Raw genomic sequence first — 25,259 nt, 5'->3', positions numbered from 1 at the left:
TTATGGTGTTGTGTGTTAGGCTAGCCTGGGGGGTTGAGTAGCCCAGGAGCTACACTGCCTGCCAAAAGGACTTGTTTCAATAGGAAAAAAAAAAAAAGGTAAAACTCAAAAGTACAGCAGTCTTTGTACAAGTGCAGCAGCTTGTCTTCCACATGGACACATGCTATGACTGAGATTTAAAAATGACAGTGTAGTACCAGGATATGCTGTCCACACACTCTTTTTGGAGGGGTGAGGAATGAGGAGAGAGGAGAAGGAAAGACTCCACTTATTACATTTTTTTACTCCTCTTAGATCACTGGAATAAAATAAAGAGGCTGCATTGCATCATTCAGCCAGGCCCAGGGTATTGGCCCATACTGCATCTTCAGTCAGGCCAGAAGACACGTGGTGAGAAAAGGGACTTTTTTTTCTTCCCTATAAATGCTGAAGAACTGACTGACTGCTCAAATAAACACACATGGATAAATGCATGGTAAAACTGGGCTTAAAGAGAGACTAAAGCAAACACTAACCTTTTTATAGCAACTTATAACAAAGATTTGCCTAGATGGCAGGCTTGTATAAAGAAGTAAATTATCCTACTTCCTTCGAGGAGTATAGAAATGCTCTACAGATCAGTTCATAGAGCAGCCTCTCCAGTAAACAGATGTAGTTCAGAAAGAAGTGAATAATATCTATAAAAACTGAAGCTATAGGTGAGTTAAATCAATAATAAAACATCATTCAATGACAGGATGAGCTGGCAAAATAGGGTAGAAGTCCATTTTTATTTATAAAGGATTTCTATTACTTCATGGCAGCACTCAATACAAAAGCCTTCAAAGCACCGTGGAAGTGGCAGCTGCTCCCTCCATCCTCCTGCCTGGTGTCTGAGGGACATGGCACGCTGCAAGGGTGTGGTGCTCTGCTCCAAGCAGAGACCAAGAGCACTCCAATAAAACACAGATGCTGCAGCTCAGCCAGCTTCAAAGACTTTGAAGATAATGGTACCCTGACATCACCCTAGGGCATGACGTATCTGCCAAGAAAGAAGTCAAATGTTGATTAAAGAAGGCAATAATGCTATTAATTAAATTATAACAAAGTCTCAATGCTCTTCAAAAAGAGGAGGGGGAAAGAAGAAATGCTGTTTTCCTTCCCTTCTTACAGTCCTGCTGCAGTTCACTTTGCCCTTCCTGGCTCCATAGCCTTGCAGCAAAGGTATAAACCAGGAATAAGCCCACAAATGGGCCACCCCCTGCAAGTGGTATGCTGGACCTGTGGTTTCCATGCCATCACACTTTACTTTTCAAGATTACATCCTGAGCCAAAATTCCAAAGTACACACCACTGAAGACACCAAGAAAAGTTCTTGCAGAAACTTTCACCTGCAGAAACATCACTATGAACTTGGTGTCTTCCTATAGTCTTTCCTTAGCAGCCTGTGTCAGCTGGAGCCAGAGAACCAGTGTTAAGGTGCTACTCCTTGCAGCTCCACTGACATCTGCAGGAGCTGGGGCTCTCTTGAGAAAGCTTTACCATGATACTCAGTGCTCTTCACAATGGGAGAAAAAGTTGTCATTGCTCACTGCATTTACCGCTCTTCAGAATTTTCTAGTTACCTACAACTGAAAAGAACTCATAAACTGGCATGTCCTTTCACAGCACCCATTTCAGGCTCTTATTTCATGGTTAAATGCTCAGGATTAACTCAGTCCTGCCAACTGCATTTAGGTACTGCCCTACAAGAGGACGAGGAGTGTATGTGGAGATGGATGCCAACCTGCAGCCTGGTGGAGCATGAGAGAGACCAGTGCTGAGGCTCACTTGGGTGGCTGGAGAAGATTTCCTGGCACTCAGGCTGGAGAAGCGTTAACCATGAAATAAGAGCCTGAAATGAGTGCTGTGTTGGGACTTGGGTGGGAGAAGAGCAGGCTGTGTTGGGGCTCACTTGGGTGGAAGAAGCGGCTGGAGTTGGACCTCCCTTGGTCTGGTGTTGAGTCTGGCCCCAGTGTGTAGCAGAGGCAGCATCCTCAGCCCCGTGGCATCAGGATTGCATGTTGGACCTTCCCAGGTCAGGGATGGCTGCGCCCTGGTCAGAGATGGGCCAGAGACTCTGCTGGCATTTACTGAGCCCTCTGAGAGCCTCAAGTGAGGGATGCTGAATCAGGGCATGGCACAGGCTTCCTGGACAAGCTGTGGATGCCCCATCCCTGGAGGTGCTCAAGGCCAGGCTGGACACACCTTTGAGCAACCTGATCCGGTGGTTGGCATCCCTGCCCACGGTGACAGGCCAGATGACCTTTAGTCTAGATGACCTTTAAGGCAGGTGACCTTTAAGGCCCCTTCCAGCCCACGCCGTGCCGTGGCTGTGTCCTTGCGGCGATGCCAACGCCCCGGGCCGGGCCGGCCCCTGGCGCTCAGGTGTCCCGCGAGCACCGGCCAGGCCGCTGCGGGCCGGGCCGCGGAACCGCCGCCTCCCCCGGCCGGGCCCGGCTGGAGCAGGGCTGGAGCCGCCTCCTGACGTCGGGAACCTGCGGCGCGGGGGCGGAGCGGGGCGGGCGCCGGGAGCGGCCCGCGGGGCAGGCAGAGCCGGCTGGCGGGGCGCGGTGCCCGGCTGCCACCGCGCCGAGGGCCGCAGCAGGTACGGCAGGGCTGGGCCGGGCCGGGCTGGGCCGGGGGGCCGCGGGGCCGGCGCACAAAGGGACCGCTCCCGGCTCCCTTTCCCGGGCGCTTTGTCGGGGCCGCGGTGTGCCGGGGCCGCGGTGTGCCGTGACACGGGCGGGGCTGGCCGGAGCGGCGGCTCCCGGGGAGGCGGCGGGGCCGTGAGGGCTGTCCCGGCCCCCGCTGAGGTCGCCCATCGCCACCTGCGCGCCCCGGGCCGGTGAGGCGGCGGTGGGGCCGGAGAGCGCGGCGCAGCCCGGGGAAAATGGAGATCTCCTTCCCCCGGTGCGCTTAGGAATGCAGCTGGGAGCCCGGGAGGTGAGTGAGGGGAAGGCGAGAGGCTGGCGTGTGCCGCTGAATCCTCCTTCCTTCAGCCGGGGAGAGGAAAATGGGATGTTGCGGGAGAGGCCGCAGGAACGGGCTGCGCTCCGCCGGGCTGTGCCAGCGACAACAAACAGGTGTGGCCGGGAGGGTGCCCGGTGAGAGCCGCACGCAGGTCACGGCTGCCGCCCCTCCGCCTGCCCGGCACCGAAACCCCCGGTGGGAATCGCAGCCTGTGTTTCCTGTCCTGGGCCGGCAGAGCGGTTTGGTGTTTGGACCAGCCGTGCAGCCAGGGAGGGAGGGAGGGAGGATTTGTGGGCTCCCAACTTACATCAGTGTGGAAGTGGGATGAGCAATAGGGAGGTTGGTCTCCTCCCTCCCAGCGCTCCCGGGAATGCGCTGGGAAAGGTTGGAGGAGCCACGTTATGTCACCTCGCTGATGTGCTGGTCCGCATCTTTGGTGATGGGGGAGGCTCAAGCTGTGTAGCGCTGTGGTAGCAAAGAGGAAATGTTCTGGAAAAGAGATCTTTGTTGTTTTCTTTTTTTTTCCCCTCCACCATATTTTATCATTTCATTGATTGGATTCAGCTGGATGCTTCAATTTTTTTAAACAATCCTTTTCTTCAGATCCCTAGTCTTACTTTGCCGTGGGAATATTTCTAGGTCTGCAGAGCTCCTGCACATGGCACATGGTCAGCAGGACCTGGCAGACACTTCACAACTGCTTGTTGTCACCAGAGATTTAAGATAGGAACACAAGTGCAGCTTTGGGTCCTATGGTAGAGGGAAATTTGGCAATGGCAGCTACACACTGTTGTACTTGCACACTTCATTAATAGTTCACTGTGTCCTGTGGTTCTTTTTGTGTTTAGGATGTATAAAGGTTAAGTGCCAAGCACCAAAATGAGCGTGACTTCGTGGTTCTTGGTGAGCAGCACTGGCATTCGCCATCGGCTCCCTCGGGAGATGATATTTGTTGGCAGAGATGACTGTGAACTGATGCTCCAGGTAACATGGCTTTTTTTTTTTTTTTTTTTTTTTTTTTTTTTTTTTTTTTTTTTAATTATTTCTTCTTAAGATGCATTAGATGTGCATGTAATGCTGTGGATCTATAGAGATGTTTGATGCTTTCTTCAAGTGACACCTTTTAAAAGAAACTTCCTCTTTTTATCCTGAGTCTGTGCTTCCCTTGAAGACGTCGTGTTTGTGACAGCGCAAGTGAGGTTTTCAAATTGCCATGTCATCAGATGGATAGGATCCGTAGTGGTGGGAGATTAATCAAATAGATTAACTGTCTTGATGCTACTAGAAGCAATAAACAAAGACATACCATTCTGTCCTGATCTGCGATTATGCTGCTGGGTTTTTTTAGGTTTTAATGCATGCGGTGTTTACATGTGATTTGAATGCAGGCAGGGTTTTTTGTTTATCTCTTTTTCCCTTTAAGTTTGATTAAATTATTTATGCTGGTATTTCTCAGGTGTTTTTATCACGGTAGAAAATACTGATGTTTAGCAGAGGAAATCTGTTTTGGTGGGCTGAGCAGGCTGGTGACCTCTTCCCAAACTAATTGTGTTACTTGGGCAAACTTTCAGCTTCTGTTAGTACTTTCCATACCAGCATGTGTCTCAGCTGGACCTAATCCAGCATGTCTGAAGTGTTGACTGTGGTCTGATGTTTGACAGCATAATGTAGTAGATGTCACTCCAGACAAATGGAGCTGGAATCTTGCAGAGCTTTTGACAGGAGCAGTTTAGCTCAGGAATTTGTAGAAGCTCAGAATTAAATTAGTGCTTCTGCTAGACCCATGCCATGAGTACTGCACAAAAAATGCTCTATTGCACCTGCCCATCCCCCTTTTTGCCCCTTTGTGAAGATGGCAAGTGTTCCTGTTGGTGGCAAAATTAGGAAGCTGCCTGCAGGATGGAGAGACTCCCTCCTCATAATTTCCACTGCTGGCCTGGTCACAGGTATGTCCTAAATGCTGTGCTGATGATCTACTGAGGAGGCTGCGTTTGTAGTTACTGTAGGGAATTTGTATGGTATGTTAGTAGGAGGTCTGTTTGGAGAGGTAGAAGTTCTAGTACGAGGTGTACTTAAAGGGAAAGGTGCTGTCAGTGTCCACAAGAGGAGAGCTTGCAGTGTTTGTGCTGCTCTGCCTGCTGGCAGTGAGTGACATGGCTGTGCTGTGCTGGTAGAGTCAGGAGCTCCTGTTCCACAGCAGATTGTTTATTTGGGTTCTCCCATAAATCACACTATCTCCTTAGTTCATGTTCCTACATGTCTGGCTGGTGAGGCATGTAAAGGTGAGACATAAAAAATATTTGCTGTATGTCTGCATTTGGCTGCTCAGGAACCTGATTGCCATCTTCTCTCATGACTTGGAGGGAGAAAACACTCAGTGGCCCTGGTTTACAGAAATAGTCTGAGTTTTAGGCTGCCCATCTTAATATCTTGTGAAGGAACTTGGAGGTTGTTGGTTTTTTTATACTGTCAGTTTTCAGTACTCTGACAGTCACGTCTCAAGCTGTGCATTCTAAAATAAAAGTACCCAAATACCAGTTATGCTTAAAATGGACAGCTTGTTTCTCTGGTTGCTTATGGGGTTACCTGGATGTCATGGATTGTGAGCCACTCCATGCCAACCAGAGTATTTCATGCTTCTTTGGAAGCCTGAGCTGGCTTGTCAGTGTTGCTTGTGGAGTACCCAACCTTGTGACACTCTTCATTTGCCATGCACTTTTCTACAAGGTAAATGAGTTGAGATTCCTGCAGGAGCCAGGAGTATCTGTGGAACAGTTGGTTCTAGGGACTCATAGGTGGTGAGTGGCATTAAAAGAGGTTTCCATTATTTCACCAGAGTGAAGGCTCTGGATTGTCTATAAAAGCCAGCAGCTTGTGTTCATGGGGTGAGCTACATGTGACCCTTTATAACCATACCACTCTGCTATCTCCAGGAATAAAGCTTTTTCTAGGCTCACATGTAAAGTCATGTTTTGAACAGCACAGCACATTCTTTTCCTAGACATTTGCTCATAAAGATGTTTTCCAGAGCTACCTGGGGCTCCAAATAAGATGTTGGAGTAAGACTGAGTGCAGAAGAGAAACTGTGAACAGAGACTTGATATCCAGGCAGAATTGTATGTGAGCAGATGGAGGATGAGATCTAAAAATAGACTTTTTCCCTACTGTGACTGCCCATGTCACAAAATCGTTGTGCACACTGGCACAATCATTTGTCTTGGGGGAAGCTTAAGAAGCAGGGCAGTTATCAGAGCAGATGGACAGAGCTCTTGTGGCAGTTGTTTGCACCTCGTAATATTTCTGTGGTATTGACTCTGAAACTGTATATTCACTGCATGGTTATTTTCCATATATATTTCAAGATATTGGCATTTAATCCTTTAAAGTGCACAGCTGGGAACAGACTGGCAGCGGCTGGGTGACCTGGTCAGTGTTTTTTCATCTCTAAGGCTGTTACTGCTTATTGATTTCGTCGTGATATGGTTTGTGGTTCCCTGTTGAGACCATGTGTAACACGGTGTTCAAACGTACAGTGTGGAGATAATCATTGTCCTGGACACCTGCAGTCTTGCCTTTCTCATTTTACTGTTTCAGGAGTCTTTTGATATTTTCTTGGAATGTGCTGTCTCAAGGTATCAAATCTCTAAAACAGCCAAAAAGGATGTCTTTCTCACCAAAGAATCAAGCTTTAGTTTTGTCTCATTTTCTTATTTCATAATACAAGCAGTGGATTTGCTGTCTGATTAACAAAGAGGTGAAGAAAATTTGAGTCTTTAATCTTAAATTTGAGTAGGTCTGATACTGGGGAAACATAATCTACCTTGATATCTTCTATACCTACTAAGAGGATTAGAAATATTTTAAATGTTTTTGCAGCCCTCTAAAGCTTCTAGTACAAGTAAATGCGAGATTTACATTGGGTTTGAATGTTAATGCATGAGTGAAAATACCATGAAGTGTTGCTGTAGCTTGGCGTGCAGTGTTGCTACCAGAGCCAAGGGCTCAATTCTGCCCTTTTTCTAAGAAAAGTGCTTGATTTCTTCAACAGCCTTGCTGGTTCCTTCAGATGACAGTCAGCAAACTGCAGGAGTGTGGAAATCTGGACCTTCACTAACTTGCACTGGTGTGGGTTTTTAATGTGAAACTTGGGGGTGGTAGGAAATAATGCTCTGAAAAGATCTACTCTTCTTTTAAAACCAAAAATAAAATAATTTTGAGACCATCTTGAAGAAAATAATTTTTTCCCTTCCCCCAACATCCTTCTTGGGAAGTATAGCTGACATTTTTATCAGCTTTGATCACTTGCTTAATGTTATGGATACCCAGGGGACAAACATTTTGCAAACTCAAAAATTTCACTTAATCATTAAAACACTCCCCTCTGCTCCTAAACAAAACATTTTTTGCGTTTTTGCTAGATGTAAATATTTAACAGAGTGGAAAGCAGTGTCATGGTTTCCTTGTTTTTGTTTGAGAGTGATGTTTACTGGAAAATTTGGGGAATAGAAGTGTTTAACCAGTGCTCCCCTGAGTATTTCCCTCCCTTTAGAGTGATGCTCTGGGCATGTGATTGTCCTAAACTGAGTGAGTTTCTACAGGAGTGTGAGTTACAGCAGGAATAGGTGCAGGCAGCATGGTGATTTCTCTTTTATGCCTTTATCCTGTATGTCTTTTGAGACAGCCTGACATTTCCTATCAGGAGACACTGTTTGCAATTGCTTATAATTCTGCTAAACTTTGTAGCTGTTTGGGATGAGATTTATTTTCCGGGCGTCTGTTTTAGGCAGTGTGTTCTGGATGTGATCATTTATCTCCCTTCTTTGGTCTTTGCTGTGAGCAACTCTGAGAAAAATGTTGTTTTCTTCAGGTCAATTATTTAAAACTATATTTAGCCCATTCTTTGAAGTTCTGACATTGTAGTAGAGCTGGGTCAGTGAAACTTTTCAAGAGTGAATGACTAGGTTGGAGATGGTGGTTTGTTGTTTTTTTTTTTTTTCCCTTAATCAATAATCTAAATGTTTTTGACCAAGTTCCAAACCTTTGAATAAAAGCTGGAGTTTGAATGTGGTCAGCAGGGACTTATTTGATAGTATTGCCTTAAGTAATTTCATCTGGGAGTGAGGTTGGCAAGGGGATGGAGTGGAGAAGTGTCACAGGTTGGGCAAAAGGGAGCTGGGTGCAGGTATTCACAAGGCTGAGGTGTAGAGGTAACAGCAGCTGTGCTAGATTAGATCAGGGTACTCCTAACCTGGCATCCTGACTCAGTGGCCAAAGCAGCTGTCGAGGAAAGGGCAAGGACAAGCCAAGAGTGTAATGATACTTCCAGAATGCTTGTTCAACCTCTTCACCTGTGTTTCAGGAAGCCACAGGTCAGATCTTTGCATCTAGCGGTTGGATTTCTACTCTATAAAGCTTAGCCAAGAGATGAAGATTTGGCCAAGTGAGGAAGTACAACGAGGATTGTGTTTGTGCAGAGTGAAAGGAGAAGCAGCAGGACAGGGAAAAGCAGAGAGGGTGGTGCAGGTAGGGCAGAAGCCGCTCGGTGTGGGCGAAGCGGGCATTACAGGATGTGGCTGCTGAGCAGCATCGCCCTTAGGCCTCAGATGGGTCAAGACTTGCTATTATTCTGGTGTCAGGAGGGAGCTGTGAAAGCTCCTAGGCAAGCATCTGTCACTGGTCCAGATGGGACTTTGCATGCTGCTTATGATACCAATTAGTCGGTTCAAGTGGTAGGGCCGTGTGAGCCCAACATACAAGTTCCTTCTGGTGAATCACATAAAAGTAACAATACTACATTTTCATCTTTTTAGCTTGCTGTTAAAAAGACTGGGAATTACAAGCATTCTGAAGGAGTATTCTTATGGCTAAGTCAAGTGTTTATAACTGCAGAGAGGTTATAACACACTTGTGTGAAGGCTGCTGAAGGCTGCCTGTGTAATCCTGCCTCTGCCCCTGTGTACATAGGCATGAAGATGCAATCTGTTATTGTGTCGTTCCTGGGTATTTTTCCCCGCAGGATCTGTTCTGTGTCTGGTATGCAGGGTGCACGGCGTGCTCCACAAATAATAGAGTGCAAAGATGAACTCTGCCTGTGTGTGTGACATCTGGTCAAATTAAGGTTTCATTGACCTAATGTCTCCTGCCTTCCCTGGGCCATACTTGATAATACCGTGTGTCTCCTGTGTATTTTAGTAAGTGCATACATAAACAAGTGCACATAGGTGTGGTGTAGGTTGTCTACAGCGTTAGGCTGGGAAGAAGCAGATGGTGGGAGCTTGGTAGATGATCTTTTTCCTGGTCCTTCTGGGTGGATTCACTACGGTGTAGAAATTGTATCTCTCCATTGTTCACATATTTCCAGCACTGGGAGCCCCCAGAAGAAGCCATGAGGAATCTCTGCTGGTTTTTGTGTCTGGACCTCCTTCCCCACGGAAGTGCAGGGTTGAAGTGGGAAGCTGTAGTCGGGACAGGGAGATGCCCCACCCATGCTTTTTGCTGCAGTTATCTGGAGAGTGTGAACAAGCACCTAAATTAGTCCCCTGGGTGCTGGGAATTGCCAAGAGTAATTCATTAGGTGTTACAAAGGAAGTAAATGTCTTACAGAAAAGAATGGATCTAGCCTTGGGAAGGTGCTGCTTTTTGACAGGTAGTGTTTCCAGGTGCTGGGACAGCAGCTGTGGGAGGAAGGATGCACATCCTGTATTTCCAGGCCTAGAGTTGTTTTTTTGGCTCTTCCTTGTCCCATTGTGTTCTGTTAATGTGCAGTTGATGGGAGGAGGTTATGATGACATACGAGTGTAGGAGGCTGGAGGCATAGCAAGACTGGCAGACCTGGGAGGGGAGTTCATTGCTGGAGGCAGGGTAGGGAGAGAGGTGATGGTGGCACTGAAGGCAGGTGGTTATTAGGGTTGAGAGGGCTTCATGTAGCTGGCAAGGTACTGGAAGCCTGGACTGCCAAGGGAGGCTTTGTCCCACTCTAGAGTAGGCAGAGAAAAATGGAGATGTATCTTCCTTGTATGAGATCCTGAGCCAGGCAGTAGCAGCTCAGCTGCACTAAAAAAAATCAGGCTTGTGTCCACCTAAAACAATGCTTTTCCATTTTTCTTGGGTGGTCATGTAAAACAAAGGGAGAGCCAGTGCATCTGTGGGCAGTGTGCTCCCTGCCTGTGGGCAGGATCTGACCCTGGGTCACTTGAACCAGTTCACTTTGGGAATGGGGAACCAGCAAGCAAAAACCCGTTTTACCCCTAAATAACGGGTTAAGCTTTTATGGGAACTGTGCCAGCCTCCAAATCCCTTTGCCAAGCTGTGGGGATTACAGTTTCATTTTCCTGGGGGATTTCTCTCTTTTGTTCACTGCCTTATTTTTTGCCTGAATACTCAAGCCCTGGTTCAGCCACAGATCTGCAAAGCCCATGATTTTGGCTGCAGCAAAGCTGAAGGCAGGAACCTCTGCAGCCTGGGAACTGTAAAGCAAGTCCAGCCCCAGGATGAGGTGGCTACACTTGCTGAAGAGATTTGTCTGTTTAGGCAGGGTCATTAGAAGCTGGCAGCGCCTGCCCCTGGGAGCAATCAGACTGCCACAGGGGTGACACACTTGCAACCAGCCTAGGGCAGGATGGAGCATTCACTGATATTCTGGAAAAGTACTGAAGGGGACAATGCACACAATGCTGTGAAATGCTTTGTGATGAAAGAGAGGGACCCAGTGTTCACATCTGTCATTAAATGTTGTCCAGCTTCGTACTTTTGAGGAATAAAATTCACATTTCAGGCCAGAATGCCATGGGATTTTTTTGTTTTGCTTTATTTTTTGTCTGTCTCCATTCTAAAGTGGAACACCAGCAGAGGTTTGTATTTCCTTACTGGGACACTTGTGCAGAGCACAGTACTGGCAAAAATGTAACTGTTCACTATGGAAAGTATTTGAGCAACTGTTTTATTGCATGCTGCCACCAGAACACTGCAGTTATTTTGTGCCAGAAGTGCACAGCAGACTGCAGTGAGGAACAGGGAAACTGCTCGTGTTTGTTTATTTTATCTCCAATACCACGATGCCTCGCGGCACTGGCAGGGCTGAGGTCCAAATCCCAACCCCAACCAGTAGGTTTTCATCCATGGTAATTCTCCTGAGAAAAAAAGTAGCATCTGTATCTGCACAGACAGCTGAGCTGTGTCTGCTCCCCGGCCCTGTGGGGAAACTCAGGCTGTCTGCCTGTGTTTCTCCTCCTGCCATCCTAAGCAGGTCTTTTTGCCTCATGGATTTTGCTTGGCATCTCTGCAGCTCATGCTTTCATCCCGAGTGCCGTGTTGTCTGGATCAGACCCTTACCAAACACAAAGCTGTAGGGTATGGTGCAGCACACGTAGCCACAGTGTTATTTATGCCTCTGTGGAGATTCCTGTAAGCTTTTAAAGCTGATTTTGCTGATTTGATGATGTGTGCAGTTTTGAGAATCACAAGCGAGCTGCCTGGTTGTGTGGCTGATTGGAGACTGGTGATCCAAGGTGTTGGTACCACTGTGGGGCTGGCAGACCCACAGCTACCATTCCTATGTTTTGGACTATCTGCTTATATGATCTTGGAAAAAGGAAGAGCTATTTAAAAAGTACCTCCATCCTCAGTTACATGCTGTGTCTGCATTTTGTCTACTAGGTATTTAAAATATGATGCATGGTAGATAGTATGAAAGAAAAGCAACACAACCTTATATTAGGAAGTGATTTGAATGTCTGGAAATTCCAGCCCTGGATGAGGGCTGAGTGTAGTAACAAATCATGTGTACATGTTTTCCCTGCAGAGAAGAGTAAATATTCTTAATCAAAAAAGCACACGTGTTTTCCTGAGAGTTGTTTTCATTTGATAACAGGTCCAGTGTTGGGACATGGGGAGAATGCTATGTTCTTCCTTCATTTCCAGCTTCTTGGAGTGTAGCCTTGTTTCTTGCCTGAAGATCACCACTGCTTAAGAGGACAGCTCCCTTCCTTCTTTTTCCCTTCTCAGCCTCCTCAGAGGTGCTCCAGCTCTGATTTGCTTGTTTGGATCTCTGACCCATAGCTCAGGACTGCTGCTTACCCCACCACAAGTGCTTTTCTGGTGAAACAGATTAACTGCAAGGCTGTACTGGTTAGTTTTTGCTTTTGACGTCTGGATATAGGTAATTGAGGTTTCTTATTAGCACTTTATTGGAAATTCTGTTTGTTTTTTTATTTTGGACTCCTTTGTCTGGTCATGATGGATCAGTCTTGCCTTTGGTTGTGAGTGTCATGTTTGATCATTAAGCAAGACTCAGTATTTGATGCACATGTGCATTTAGGCTAGAAGTCCTCTTACGTTAGTGATCCAGTCAACTTAATTGCAGCTTTTCAATTTATAGATGCCTAAAATCTTTCCAGTGAATTTGCAGATGGTTGGGAGCTCTGCACCCATGGGCAGCTCTGTAATGTGTTGATTCAGGCTTCTTAAATCACTTTTCTGTGATTCATCAGGTCACTCCTTAGGAACCACTGGCCTGTCCTTGGGCTCTCAGCTATTACCAGCATGGAAACTGGTTAAGTCTCCTCCTGGGAAGTGGGATTGAGGGAGCCTGCTCCTCTCTGAGACAAAAGCACCATCAACCTCTGGGTTGCTGCTGTCACTGTGCACACAAGAGCAGTTTATGTTAAATGTGACTGATGTTGAAATAAACCACACCTCAGTCCTGAAGTAAGAGTGACCTTTGGCAAGTCTGCATCAAAATAAATAAGGTGTGATTTTAGTTATTTTAAGTTGAGTTTCCTTGGAGACAGGCCCCTAGGAACTCTTGCTGCCAGTTCCTGTGATGTTTGCTAGCTTAACATAAACAAAACTAAGAAAATTCCTCTCTGCTCCACAAAAGCATGAAATTTCACAGAAGTGCAATCTGCCTAAGTTTGCCTTGTTCCTGATGTGCTCTTAAAGAGATGCTGAGAGGTTGTATGAAGACTGTGGGTCAGATTTTGCATGTTGTTTTGACTCCTTTTGCCTTGGGCTTTCTTGAATGCAGCTGAAACTTTCATGGAAAATAGGGTGGCATAAATTGGTTCCTTTGGTGACCTCTTCCTTCATTTATGGAGGAGGATATCATGTTGCTAGAATACATGTCTGCTCCCCTGAGATGACCCTCATCTGATTGGAGACCCCTGAGTGGCTGAAGTCAGCTGTTGTAGAATACAGCAGACCAAAGGCTGTGCTCACTTACATCAGGGTCAGATGCAGGGCAAATTGAATTTTTCAGAGACAGCTGGTTTCCAGAAATAAACTTCTTTTTAAGTGACCGGTGATACATTTAAAATCAGATACCAGATCTGCCCAAATTTTTTGTCTGGGTTAACTTTTTGAGGTGGAAACCTTTCTGCCCTTGGAAGGGGGCTAAATGGTTTGTTCTGCCTTTAGAATCTGTTAATCTTTAAATGAGCCTCCATGATGTGCTGTAAAAAGCTACAGCAAACACTGCTGCACCAGTTAATCAGCATTGCCTTGTATGTCACTGGGAGCAGTGACGTCCACAATTTTGAGCAGCAGAGGCATCACAGGGAAGACAGACAACTTCTGTGCTGTGCAGGCATGGTCCTCTGCACATGGTTGTCTTTGACTCTGGTGACATGAAGCATAAATGCCCATGGACAAGGAGAGGGGATGGTCATCCCCCTCTGCTTTTAGGTGAGGTGTGGTGAGCCCTCCAGGAGCCTCAGTCCACAGCACTGCTCAAACAGCCAGATTATTATGGGGACAGACTCTGGGTTTAAATCCATCCAAAGGGTGTGAGGGACCATGTGACAGGTCAGGAACAACCCCAGCCTGTGTAGCATCAGCTGCTGTGGTACCTGAGGCTGTGCCTGGAGACACTCCTGTCCTCAGGGCCATATGCTGAGATGCAGGGCCTGGGTGATGTCCCTCAGCTGTTCTTACCTGGACCATTCTTACCTTGGACCATCCTTACCTTGGACTGCACACGCCTGCCACAGCCACTTGGGTCATTGAAAAATGCACTGAGGAGCTGCATCTGGTGTGGATTATAAGAGAGAAAAGCAGTAGCTTCACTGCAAATGCTTAAGACCTGCCCTGCCTTGAGGTCAGGGGTCAGGCACCAAGTGTGGGGATGGCAAGGGAGTGAGGGGTTTGTGTGTGCCCCTCCTGGGAGGGAATTGCTGTGTGTTGTTTCTCATGTTTAGTGCTCAGCATAGCAGGAGGCACAGGTGGGGTGTCCATGTTGTCTCTGCCTGTCTCACCTCTCTTTGGTTGTGGTTGCTGTCTGAGCAGCATCAGTTGGGCAGCAAAGCATGAAGTGCTTCCTTGTAAGTCCAGCAGGCATGTGGGTAACTGTATTAGTGAGGGAGCTGGAGGCATGGGGTCCCTGTCCCCACTGCCTCTGCATGGAGTGACATGTCATGAATAGTGTAAGGGACATTGCAAGGTGGAAGGGCTGTCTTCTGACCAGGTATGTGCTTGCTTCATATTGGTACTTCAGGGTTATTCTGGAAGATGTGTCTCCTGGGCTGATGGATGCTCTGCAGGGGAAGGAAGTGGCATTTCTCAGGTATTGTGATACTTCCCATGTGCTTGACATTGGCAGGACCAGAAGAAATTCTGCAAATAGCAGCAGTTTGTGTGGAAAAAGCCTCTTTTGTTTTCACCAAGAAATTCCCTGAAACAATCTTTGCTGCTGCATGCTTGAAGGAAGCCAGATAATGGCTTGCTGAGAGCAGTGCTGTGGAAACCAGTGTGTTTATACTTGGCAAAAGAGAAGGACTTTGAGCAAGAACTTGTTGGTTGGTGCCCAGGAGGATGAGGATTAGCTGACTTGGAGCCTGGCTGGTCTCCTTGCTCTGGTAGCCTGCCCTCCCCTCCCCTGGTCTGAGGTACCAGGGAGGTCTCAGTGCTGTGTGTAAGTGCTGACTGCTCCCATGGTCTGCCTGAGGTCAACTTCAGCAAGGATTCAAGTTACGAGAGGCAGCAGGTCTAAATACAGACAGTCTGGTGTCTTTATAGCTGTAACACACCATATTTCAAAGTTATGCACAGATCTTGTTTTAGCACATCTTCAGAAGTCTGACACGATGCCTGCTCAAGTGTCACATTCTGTTTTGAAGATAAGGTGCATTACTTGTGCATTGTGACAAAGCCAGATCACTTCAAGTTCAGTGTTCTCAAACCCAGCTTACAATTTAAATTTTCCTGGAGTTGCTTTCTTTCTCATTCCAGGTTTACTAACCTCTCTTGAACTTGGAACACATCCTAGAATTTAAATCAATTCCAGGACATAATCCTGGGAACAGTATAAATTTTTGGGAACAAGTTTGGTTTGTAACTCAAGAAAATGATTTTTTTTTTCTTTCTGAAAAATAGGAAGAAATGATCCCACATAGGAGCATCCCTAGTGATGAGACCATTGAAAAATGGAGCTCTTCTAGCTAATGCTGGCTCAGATCCTGGCCCCCAGGCTTTCAGTTTGACTGGTTTTGTTCAGTGCATATTGATATAATTTTCCGAAATTATGGCATAGTCTTGACAGCCTGCAGCGATTTTTTAAAAAACTTTTTATTTTCCCTTCACCATGCAAATACCGTATTGTCTTCAAACTCTGCAAACAACCATGGAAGCATTTACTGCTTATCCTTCAATTACTCATAGTAGTAAATAGTATTTAATCCTTCCTGCTTTCCCTTTGTCCCCTTACCCCATATCAAGCCAGTTTAATGTCTCAGTGTTGCTCTGATTAACATTGTGTCTCTTTTGCCTGACCGGTCTCACGCTCGTTGTGCTTCCCTTGCCAGTCCCGCAGTGTGGATAAACAGCATGCTGTAATCAACTATGACAAGGAGAAGGATGAGCACTGGGTGAAGGATCTGGGGAGCTTAAATGGGGTAAGTACCAAACCTCCCAGCTGGCAGGGGGGGCCTGTGCTGAGTCTGCTCCTGAATCCTGCTCTCAGACCCTTTTGGGTCACTGCAGCTGTTGGCATGAGTTAAGCCAAACATGCATAATTATTTGCAAGGCCTGAAGTGGAGGTCATGTAGAATTTCATCTTGGGAGGGGAAAGCTTTGGTGGATATTGTAGAGCTTTTTCACCCTCTCTACTGGTGTCCTTGCAGAACGCTTCAGGGCTCACAAAATCATAAGGCCTCTTGCAAAAGGGGAGGAAATAAATTCAGTTTCATGGTTGGGATATTAACTTTAAACTGGTGGAGATTCTGGAGCAGCTGTTCAGCATGAGCAGGGTGACCTTTTGGTGGTTCAATTGTCAGTGCATGGAGTGATTTATGGGATGATGAGACATTTAATTTTGTTGGGGAGAAACTACTGCTTTCTTTTTTTTTTTTTTTTTTTTTTTTTTTTTTAATAATAATAAAAATTGCTCTTTTTCCTGCCTGGAGCCTGGTTTGTGTGAAGACTGAGGAATAATGTGAGCACAGAAGAGGGAACTGACCTTGACTGAATCTTAACCCTTGCTCTCTCTGGTGTGACTTAGGCAGTGGTGCTAGACACCTGAATTCCATGATCTTTAAATACACCATTGTTGTTAAAAATTCCCTAATGTCATAGCATGCCTCTGTTTTGGCAGTTTCTTCATACAAGTGGAGCTATTCCTCTGCTGGAGCAGGCCTGAGCTAGATTCACATAATTGTCTTCCCAGTGGGGGTTTTACTGCAGCCATTGTTTGGGACTTAGAAGCCCTCCACCATCACAACCACAAAACCACAAGACGAGCCCAGAAACTTGTAAAAAACAGTGGCTAAAGCAGCCCTCAACCATTCTGCCTCTTCTGGCATCTGAACACAGCAAGAATGGGTGCTAATCTTTCTCAGCCTAATAGCTAAAGGCATGGAGCCCTGCTGAAATGGGAATATTTCCAGTAACTGGTCTGGACTCTAGCTGGATCCCTGGTTCAAAAGCTTTGGTATTTAACTCACGGTGGTAAAATAACAGTTGAATATTCTGCTTGCAAGGGAGGGAAGGCTTGTACCACTAAGTATTTTCTATCTTCACATGGTAAAGCATATGAATTTACAACATTTTAATAGTAGATTTATGCTTAGAGAGGCAGTGGAGTAAAAGGGAGTTACAGTAGCTCCTATCTTCTGTAGGTGATAAAACACTTGTGTTGAAAAAGACTATTGTGGCCAAACCAAATTTTGCATGCAAGAAACATACCATTATTTGAAAATTGTCACAAAAACTTGTTTTGCCACCTGAAACTAAAGAAACCACTTTTGAGGACCTTGGTTTTAAATCCATTTTCAGAATTTCCTTTTATTTTGTATTTTGAGTAGTCAGCAATGCATTATATGGCTTTGCTGGATAATCTGGTTCATATTAATTGTCAAAGTGTTTTATATTGTTTTTATTATAATGTTCAGGTAATTCTGCAGTCTTATTCACTTGTTTTTGTTTTTAAGGGTATCATTTCTATCCAGATTAAGTGTTTTACTGAAGTTACTTTAAATAAAGTAAACATGGACAAATAGGTGATTGTCATAATGGGCTCTTGCAGACGTTTTTTAAGAAAATTCAGCAAACAATTATTCCTGTTCAGATGTGACTGTTGTGGGTTTTTTAAATTTTAAAAACTTTAATGCAAATTGGAATTCTCTGCCTTTTAACTAGCTTCACTGTTTTTATTCTGAAATTACAGGCCTTTTTCCCAGCTCTTCTGTAAATTGCCAGGAAACTGGGGACTGTTGTCTGCTGAGGTTCTAGTTTCCTGCTCTAGCATTTATTTTTCCTCTGTGGTTAATACTAGGTTTTATCATGCATGTTTGGCTTGGCTGAGGTGAGAAGGCAGAAGGAAAAGACTGTGCTGCAGTCATGAAAACATGTAAATTCATTTTGTAGCATAATTTTGTTTCCTCAGCTGCATTTGCATTACTGGCACAAAGCCCCAGCAGCAGGTTCCTGGTCTGAGAGGTTGGGTGACTCCCACCTTGCCAAGTGGGGTGACTCCTGGTGTCTGAGTGCCTCAGATCCAGCTGTGGGAATGGCTAATCCCCATCAGCACTCTAGGGCTTCTTCAGCCTCTTCTTATTTTTATTTGGCCCATTGCAAACCCATGACATGGCTTTATTTGTGAAAGATGTCCATGGATGCTTGATTTGGTCCTCCATTGGTCTGAGAGAATTGTTTCATAGTGGGTCCCCTCAGGAAGCAGAGACATCAAAGGCATTTATTCTCAGCTGTGGAGCTGTGAAATACATGTCTTGCACCTTTAGAAGGATGTTAGTTTCTTTCAGCCTCAATTAACTGCCTGGAGCATGGGGAAAAGGAGTGTGTGAATTTTCAGCACGAAGGGTTTGGTTATCTCGGACAGTGTGGCCTCAAATGTCATGGTGATGCTGCTGCAATTTTTTTTTCCATTTCCCTGTGCATTTTTATTTCTCCTTCCTCTGTGATAGGCTTTGCTTGTTAAATAGTCAGGCCTCGGGGCTGACACCAGTCTTGTTTGCCATCCAGCAGAAAGCTGATTCCTAGCTCAGTAATTAACAGCATGGGTTGCAACTGTTTGCTGGTTGAGATGGAGAGCCAAGAGCATTTGAAGTTCCTAACTTGAGGCACCTCATTTACCTGTTCAAGTCGGGGACTAAAATTGCATTAGCAGTTGGTGCAAAGGTAAATCTCCCTAGAGGTCCCTTCACAGCACCTTGCTTTGAAGCATAATTGGGGTGCTCTGACTTGCCCATGGGAGCGACTTGCTGGTGTTGATTTTTCCAGGGAGCTCAGCTCCTGACATGGTGCTGGCACACTCTGAGTACCTGCAATGACACCAACAGATGGACATGGGTGCCCTACCAGGAGCACCATCCGTGAGCTCCATCACCCTGATACCCTCAGTCAAAACCTGTTCCTGTGCTTCTCTCCTGCAGACATTTGTCAATGATGTGAGGATTCCTGACCAGAAGTACGTCACCCTGAAACTGAACGATGTTATTCGCTTTGGCTATGATATCCTTTCTGAGGAGGACTGGGACTCGGGCTTTCTTTGGGGTTTGTGCTGTTGGCTGCAAGAAGAGGTACCAGGGCTAATTGTAACTACTGAGTAAGGTTTTTGTTTTGCCTCTTGGAGCCTTTGGATGGCTCATAAGCTTGTGTTTCTTCACCATGAACCTGAATCAGAGCACATTAATCATGATTCCTGCTTTTTCATTGGACTTTGGATTGGGCCCTGCACTGGCAGTACTGACTGTGGAAGTGCCTGTTCAGTCTCCTCCTAAAGAAAAGTTGTGTTTTTTTCTTTTTGTTTGGGTGGCAACTGTAGCTAGTACCAGCTGGGAACAAACATAGTTGGTATGTTTCTGTATTAACTAACATCTTCCTAATATTTTTTCATTCAATTAGCCTTGTTTTGTTAGTGATTTCACCCAGATGCTTTCTTTCAGACAATTTCCAGACCTTCAGCCTTCAACATTTAGCTGTGGAGCTTGTGGCCAGACCCTTGACTTTGCATTGATTAAAGTTTGCCCGTGTAAATTGCTTCTGCCACAAAATGCAAGAGTAAATCTCTCTTTAGCAATAGCATATTTCACCTCTAGCAAGGGGAAGCTAGGCTGCAGTTACTGCTTTATTTACAGACCAAAAATCCTGCTGATGTCTGCTAAAATACCTTTGCTTTCATCCCTTTCCTTTTTTATGCTGATGTGACAGTATGGCTGGCTATAAGCATAGATGTTGACATGCCTTTTTGAGCCTGAAGAGCAATAGTGGTAAGTAGAGGCTCCTGTTACTGTTTTTTCATGTAATCTCATACTTTTTTCACTTATTTTCAGTTGCTTCTATCTGCCAAACTTAGCCCACTCAAGCTGAATTTAGAAGTAGCAAGTGTCTTCTCCAGGTTGTTTTTTTTTTTTTTTTTCTTTCTTTTCTGGGGAGATGTCAGTTAAAACAGTCCAGACATTTCTGAGAATAGAGGCAGAGACTAAGGTTTACCATTTGGTGGGGGCAAATGTTTTTCTGGAAAACTCTTGTGCATCCTTGACCCCAAGGCCACATTCTTGCATCTTTTGCTGTCCCCATGCTGATCCATTTGTGCTTGGCCATGCTTTAGCCCTTGAAATACTCCAGACTCTTGAGCCTTACTTGTCTTCCAGGGACCTGGTGCTTCAGCTCTCAGCAGTGATAGTGCAGGAGCACTCACTGTTGCAACCAGGATTGCTTAAACTTACCTGTGTGCCATCCTGGATCTGCAGGAAAAGAGGGTTTTCTGGGCCATGGATCATAATTTGGGTCTTGGTCACTGTCATCTGGGATCTTGTCATTAAAGGTGGTGTCTTGCTGCACGTGTGATGAAATCTGTTACAGTCCCATGGACAGCCTCAGCTGAAGCTTTTCTTGACTTTGCCAATGTTTGTTTTTTGTTGTTTGTTTTGTTGGTTTTTTTTGTAATGTAGCTCTTGTGTATGTTCTGGTTTCTTGGTGTGTGAGGAAATGCACAGAAGATTTGCTGTGAACTCCAGTCCTGGGAAGGCAAAACTCAGTGCCTGGAGCATGGATGGGTTTTAAGGGCTGCAATACCAGTTTAAACTTCTTACAGAAAGCAATTCTCAGCACTGAGAAGCTGAATTGAAGTATTTACTCGTTTCATGGATATTCAAGTAAAATGAATGATTATATTTATGAATTGTAGAATTTATTGCCCTCAACAGGAAAAATTTAAAGAATGTAGGTTTTAGAGAGATCTTTGTACTATGTACTCTACCTATGGCAGCTGTAAGGTCTTTCTCTGATTTGCTGTTTTGGTGCCACTCTGTTTAGCAGAGCTTTTTGTGCACAGTGCAGTCAGCTTGGTGTGGATGGCAGCATCTCCTGAGGTCTTGGAGTCAGCTGTGTCCCGTTGCACGAGAGCATTTCTCTTTTCCATTTACAGTTTCACTTACAGGCTGTGCAGAGTTTCCCTGCTAGGCCAGTATCACTTGGTTTATTTTTAGTCCAGCATTTTCCATCTTAACTTTTTCCTCCTCTTTGCTTTCTGCTGTGCTGATTGGGTTGTTCATGATGACATTCCAGATGCCAGCTCTTTTTTTTTTTTTTTTTTTTTTTTTTTTTTTAATACAGCATTGCTGAGGATTATTGCCTGGGCTCAACCATGTGAATGCCTCCCTTCCTAAGAGGTCACAGCAGCTCATGACCTGATTTACTTTTCATCTAGAAAACTGCAGTGACTGAAAGGCCTTGCCAGGGCAAGAGAGCACCACAGTCCCAAGCATCTGAGCAAGGAGCTGAGACTGCTCCCTTATCCAGTGTGTGAGACTGGCCCACCTTGGCCAGGATACTGAGGGGTCCACCTGAATCCCCCAGCCAGGTTGAGAGGATCACCTCTGCAGCACAGGCAGCTTTTACTACCCTGAAAATTTTAAGACTTTCTGGTTTTATGATGCTATTTTATTTCTGTGACTAAATGCTAGATTTTTCTGTCCATCCAATTCCTTTGTGTTTTCCTTAATGAATTCTGTACATTCGAATATGTATGTCCTGGAACAAATTCAACACAAAGTCCCAGAAGAGGCATTAAAGGTAAGAGGGGCTGGGTGCAGTGCATTTAAAAAAAATAATAATTAAGTACTCTAGTGATGGTCAAGCAGAGTGAGATACTGAAATACTCTGGATGGCAGTGAAATGTTTCAAAAGGTGAGGCTCTCCTTGGATTTGGACTTAATAAAACCCTCCTTTGAGGAGAGATACTTTTCCCAGTTATCTCAAATCTGATCTCGCCTATCCCTGTGCTAACATGCAGATCAAGTTCTTTATGTTTCATGACTGCCAAGAAAAAAAGGGTTACTTAAAGCTGTAACATGTTAAAGAACAACCAGCACATGAACTTGTGGGTGAAGCACAGCAGAACTTATTCCCTCCCAGAAGTGGAGCACAGATGTCTTTTTCTGAGCATAGTGACTTATGCCAGCTCCACCACACCTCCTCAATCAGGCTGAATTTTGCTTAATTTATTCATGTGTACCATCTCTTTTTTGCCTTCAAGCTCCCAATTTTTACTTACTGAGCAGTCAGTCCTCTTAGGACTGAGGTGGTTTTTTAAACACTGTTCAGTAGCAGGTAAGAAATATTCAAGCATCCCCTTCTCTAAGGCAGAAAAGCAACCCTCTCTAGGCAAGAAAGCTATAATGTTGAGCTGTAGGACTGAGCTATCAGTACCATAGCTCTTGGCTAGCAGATACTGCCTTCTTAGTCCTGGTTCCTGGTTTAGGACTTGGTGAGGATAGGAAATCTAACAGCTGGAATTGGACAAATGGTTCACTGAACTTACTCAGGGATAATCTGAATGGGTTCACCCTTTTATTAATTTACTTGTAATAAACCAGCTTCTAAATAGCTCATTTACTGTGTTAATATGGAACCTGTTTTTAAGGTAGAATCACTTTCCTAGCTGGGAAGAGGGTTTGGAAAAAAGTAATTAAGATAGATTCCGAAAAACTGAGATAATGCAGATGAGTGCCCTGAAATAATTTATGGTGTTCCTTTAAGAACAAAGGGGATTTCAGGATTTGAATCCTGAGTGGAAAATGGCCTGAGTGATTCTTCTCAGTTTATTCTTTAAAGGATTTTCTAATTAGTTATTTTGCAGAGCTAAGTCACAGTGACCTTCTTGCATACTAGAATTGTCACTTAATGGCTTCCAAATGGGCTATTTCTCCTGTTCTGTAGCTTCCACTCAGGTGTGCATGGATTCTGTTGAAGGACACAGCTGCAGTAGAGTTTTGGGTGATCTGTTGGTGGGGAAGAGGGGTTCACTGCTGCTTGTGTCTCTGCAGCATGAGAAGTACACCAGCCAACTCCAGATGAATTACAAAGGCACGGCCATGAAGAGGGCGGAGCAGCCCATGGAGCACGGTGTCTACACAGAGTCCCCACAAGCAAAGCTGGAGAAAGGAGAGAGGAAAGCAATTACAGGTACCTGCTTGGGAACCAGTTAATCTGGATTCTGAACAAAGTGCAGCTTGAGCCCTGTGCTGGGTTATGATTCTGACAGTAGAGTCTTGTGGGTTTCGTTTGGGAGCAGTTCTGGAAGGATCATCTTTCTAAACTCCTGGAGTATTTCAGACTCCGGGTTTTTGGAGATTCAGTCTCCAAAAAAATTGGCTGGTGTGATGGCTCCTACATGCCTTGTCGCTGTGTGTGTTCTGGAAAACCTGTGGGCAGAGCAGGTTTGGTAAGTTCTCTGGCACCTGTCTGGTCTATTTTTAATTTCCTAATCGTGAGCTGGTGTTTGAACAGAGAGGGTGACTCAGAGCAGAAGATGTATAGCTGCTGTGGTGTGGTGCTGGCAGGCAGGCAAAGAAGCAGCAAGCCATTTCTTTCACAAAGCCCTGGATGGTTTTAAATGGCTGTATTTCCTAATGTGCCAATATGTGGGATTGAAACCGACTGCCAAACTGGGAGATGTTTGCTTCAGGTTTGCTGTTCCCCAGCTTCAAACCTTTTCTATTTGAGAAATTCCTTCTGTTCTCCCATTTTGTTATCAACTGCTGCCTTCCTTTAAAAATCCTGTGTCAAACTTGGTTCCTCTGTGTTCTCCATTATAGTTGGCAGGACCTCCCCAGCAGTCTTGTCTCACTCATTTCACTCAAATTCCTGCCTCTTGGCAGGTCTCTCTCCCCAGTTCTGGTCAGATATCAGTTCATGGCTTTCTGGAGCTTGCTGGTGCATGGGAGGAACAAATATGGTTTTAAAGCATATTGATGACATAACTACCAGCGGTGGTCTTGTGGCTTCAGGGTGGCAGAGCAATTAGGAAAGCTTTAGGGTTTAGCAAGGAGAGTTGCCCACTTTCTGTTGGAGGAAGATTTGGGGAGGAGAATGGAGAGAAGGGAATGGGCAAGGAAAAGAGTGAAAGGAAAACATCTGGGGTGAGTTTACCTAGAGGGCAGGTATGGCAGCTTTCTAGAAAAGTGTACAACTTTGGGTAAACCTGTTAAGGCTTCATGATAACAAATTGGAGTGGGTTGATTGACCATAATCTCCCATGCATTGTACTTATGAAAGCTGACATGGTGCACTGAGACAGTGTAATGTTCCTCCCTGGTCTCTTCACTGTCTCCAGCTGTGTGGGGAAGCACATGCACTCGTGTGCCCAACCCCCATTTTTTGCACCAGAAAACCTTTCTTTGTGTTGATTTGGCTGTGGCTGTGTTTGGGACTGAGCCTGACAAGCGTGAACATAAAGGGATGGAATTGTGGATGATTAAGTGTGACACTGGGGAGGGTGAGAAGAGGTGAACCCTACTGGGGGAAGAGCTCTCCAGCTGCCTTTCAAGGGCCAGGAGGTTCTTGGAAAGCTTTGCCAGTAACTGAAACCACTTTGTGTTTGCTACTGCCTGGTTCCATGAACACTGAGTTTTTTATTCTTGCCACTTTCCAAAATACACTCTCATTGATTTTAACCTACATAGCATAAGTGGTGGATATTTGGAGCACCTTCAAAGGCAGGACGTTGAGTGACTCTTCAGCAAGGTGACCCGTTTCTCTCGCCTCTGATTCGCAGACCTGCATTATGTTTGTCATCTTCAGTGGGCACAGACCAGAGGTCTAAGGCAAAACGGGCTCTGTGTTCTTACTGGGGACCAGCACTGAAGTGTGTCACATGCAGTGGGACTGATGGGCAGAGCTAAAAAAAATCTGCAAAGTGCTGCTAACCCCACTGAACGATAGAGGAAATCAGGGCTTTTTGTTTGAAGTATTTTGCTGGATTGGACTGAAGCCTTTGGAAGCAAGAGCCTGCACATTAAATCAGTCCCTCGCTCTTCCAAAAGCATCTCTGTCACATGAGCAGGATGATCAGTACATCTCTTTCTCATCTGCCATGTGACTAATTCACCTTGTCCTCAGCTGCACACAGGCACTGTTTCTCCTCGGCTGCTGGGAGGAGTGGCAGCAATTGGCAATGATTAGTGAAAAGAAGAATGTAGTGGTCTTAGGGGGGAGTGGGCTTGCTTAGTGGCAGCAGAAAGAGGCTTTAGGGAAAGAGCTGGTTTGCTAAGCCCGTAGGTATTTGGGAATTTGCATTGACTAATTAAAGCAAGGTCTGGGTTGACAAAAGCCTTTAGAAGGATCGGTTCCCAGGGCCCGTGTGGAAAAGAGGCAGAGGGAATGCAAGCTTTCAGGGAAGAGGTTTAACAAAACAATGTGAACAATTAGAGCTGCTTAGAAATGGGAAGGAGGTGAGAGGCTGAGGATAAAGAGATTCAGGGGAGTGAATGGGAAACAGTCAGTTTAGTCTTTATGCTGTTGAATTTGCAGCTTTTGGG

The 25,259-nt window shown here is 45.4% G+C and overlaps 1 protein-coding gene across 8 annotated transcripts in view; it reads left to right on the top strand.

Moving 5' to 3' along the window:
• The first annotated feature begins 2,555 nt into the window (after positions 1–2,555).
• Positions 2,556–25,259, top strand: part of CEP170B (centrosomal protein 170B) — a 58,100-nt gene continuing 35,396 nt past the window's right edge. For all 8 annotated transcript variants that reach the window (XM_083863313.1, XM_083863316.1, XM_083863312.1 and 5 more), the window contains exons 1-6: positions 2,556–2,626; positions 3,840–3,975; positions 15,786–15,875; positions 18,870–18,950; positions 21,457–21,513; positions 22,767–22,905. In XM_083863313.1, coding sequence (XP_083719439.1) covers positions 3,871–3,975; positions 15,786–15,875; positions 18,870–18,950; positions 21,457–21,513; positions 22,767–22,905 — 472 coding nt within the window. In that variant the 5' untranslated portion in view covers positions 2,556–2,626; positions 3,840–3,870. The remainder of the gene's footprint in view (positions 2,627–3,839; positions 3,976–15,785; positions 15,876–18,869; positions 18,951–21,456; positions 21,514–22,766; positions 22,906–25,259) is intronic.

Source organism: Zosterops lateralis (assembly GCF_965231275.1).
Source record: "Zosterops lateralis genome assembly, chromosome: 6".
Taxonomy (NCBI): Eukaryota; Metazoa; Chordata; class Aves; order Passeriformes; family Zosteropidae; genus Zosterops; species Zosterops lateralis.
This window is presented reverse-complemented; position numbering and strand designations above follow the sequence as displayed.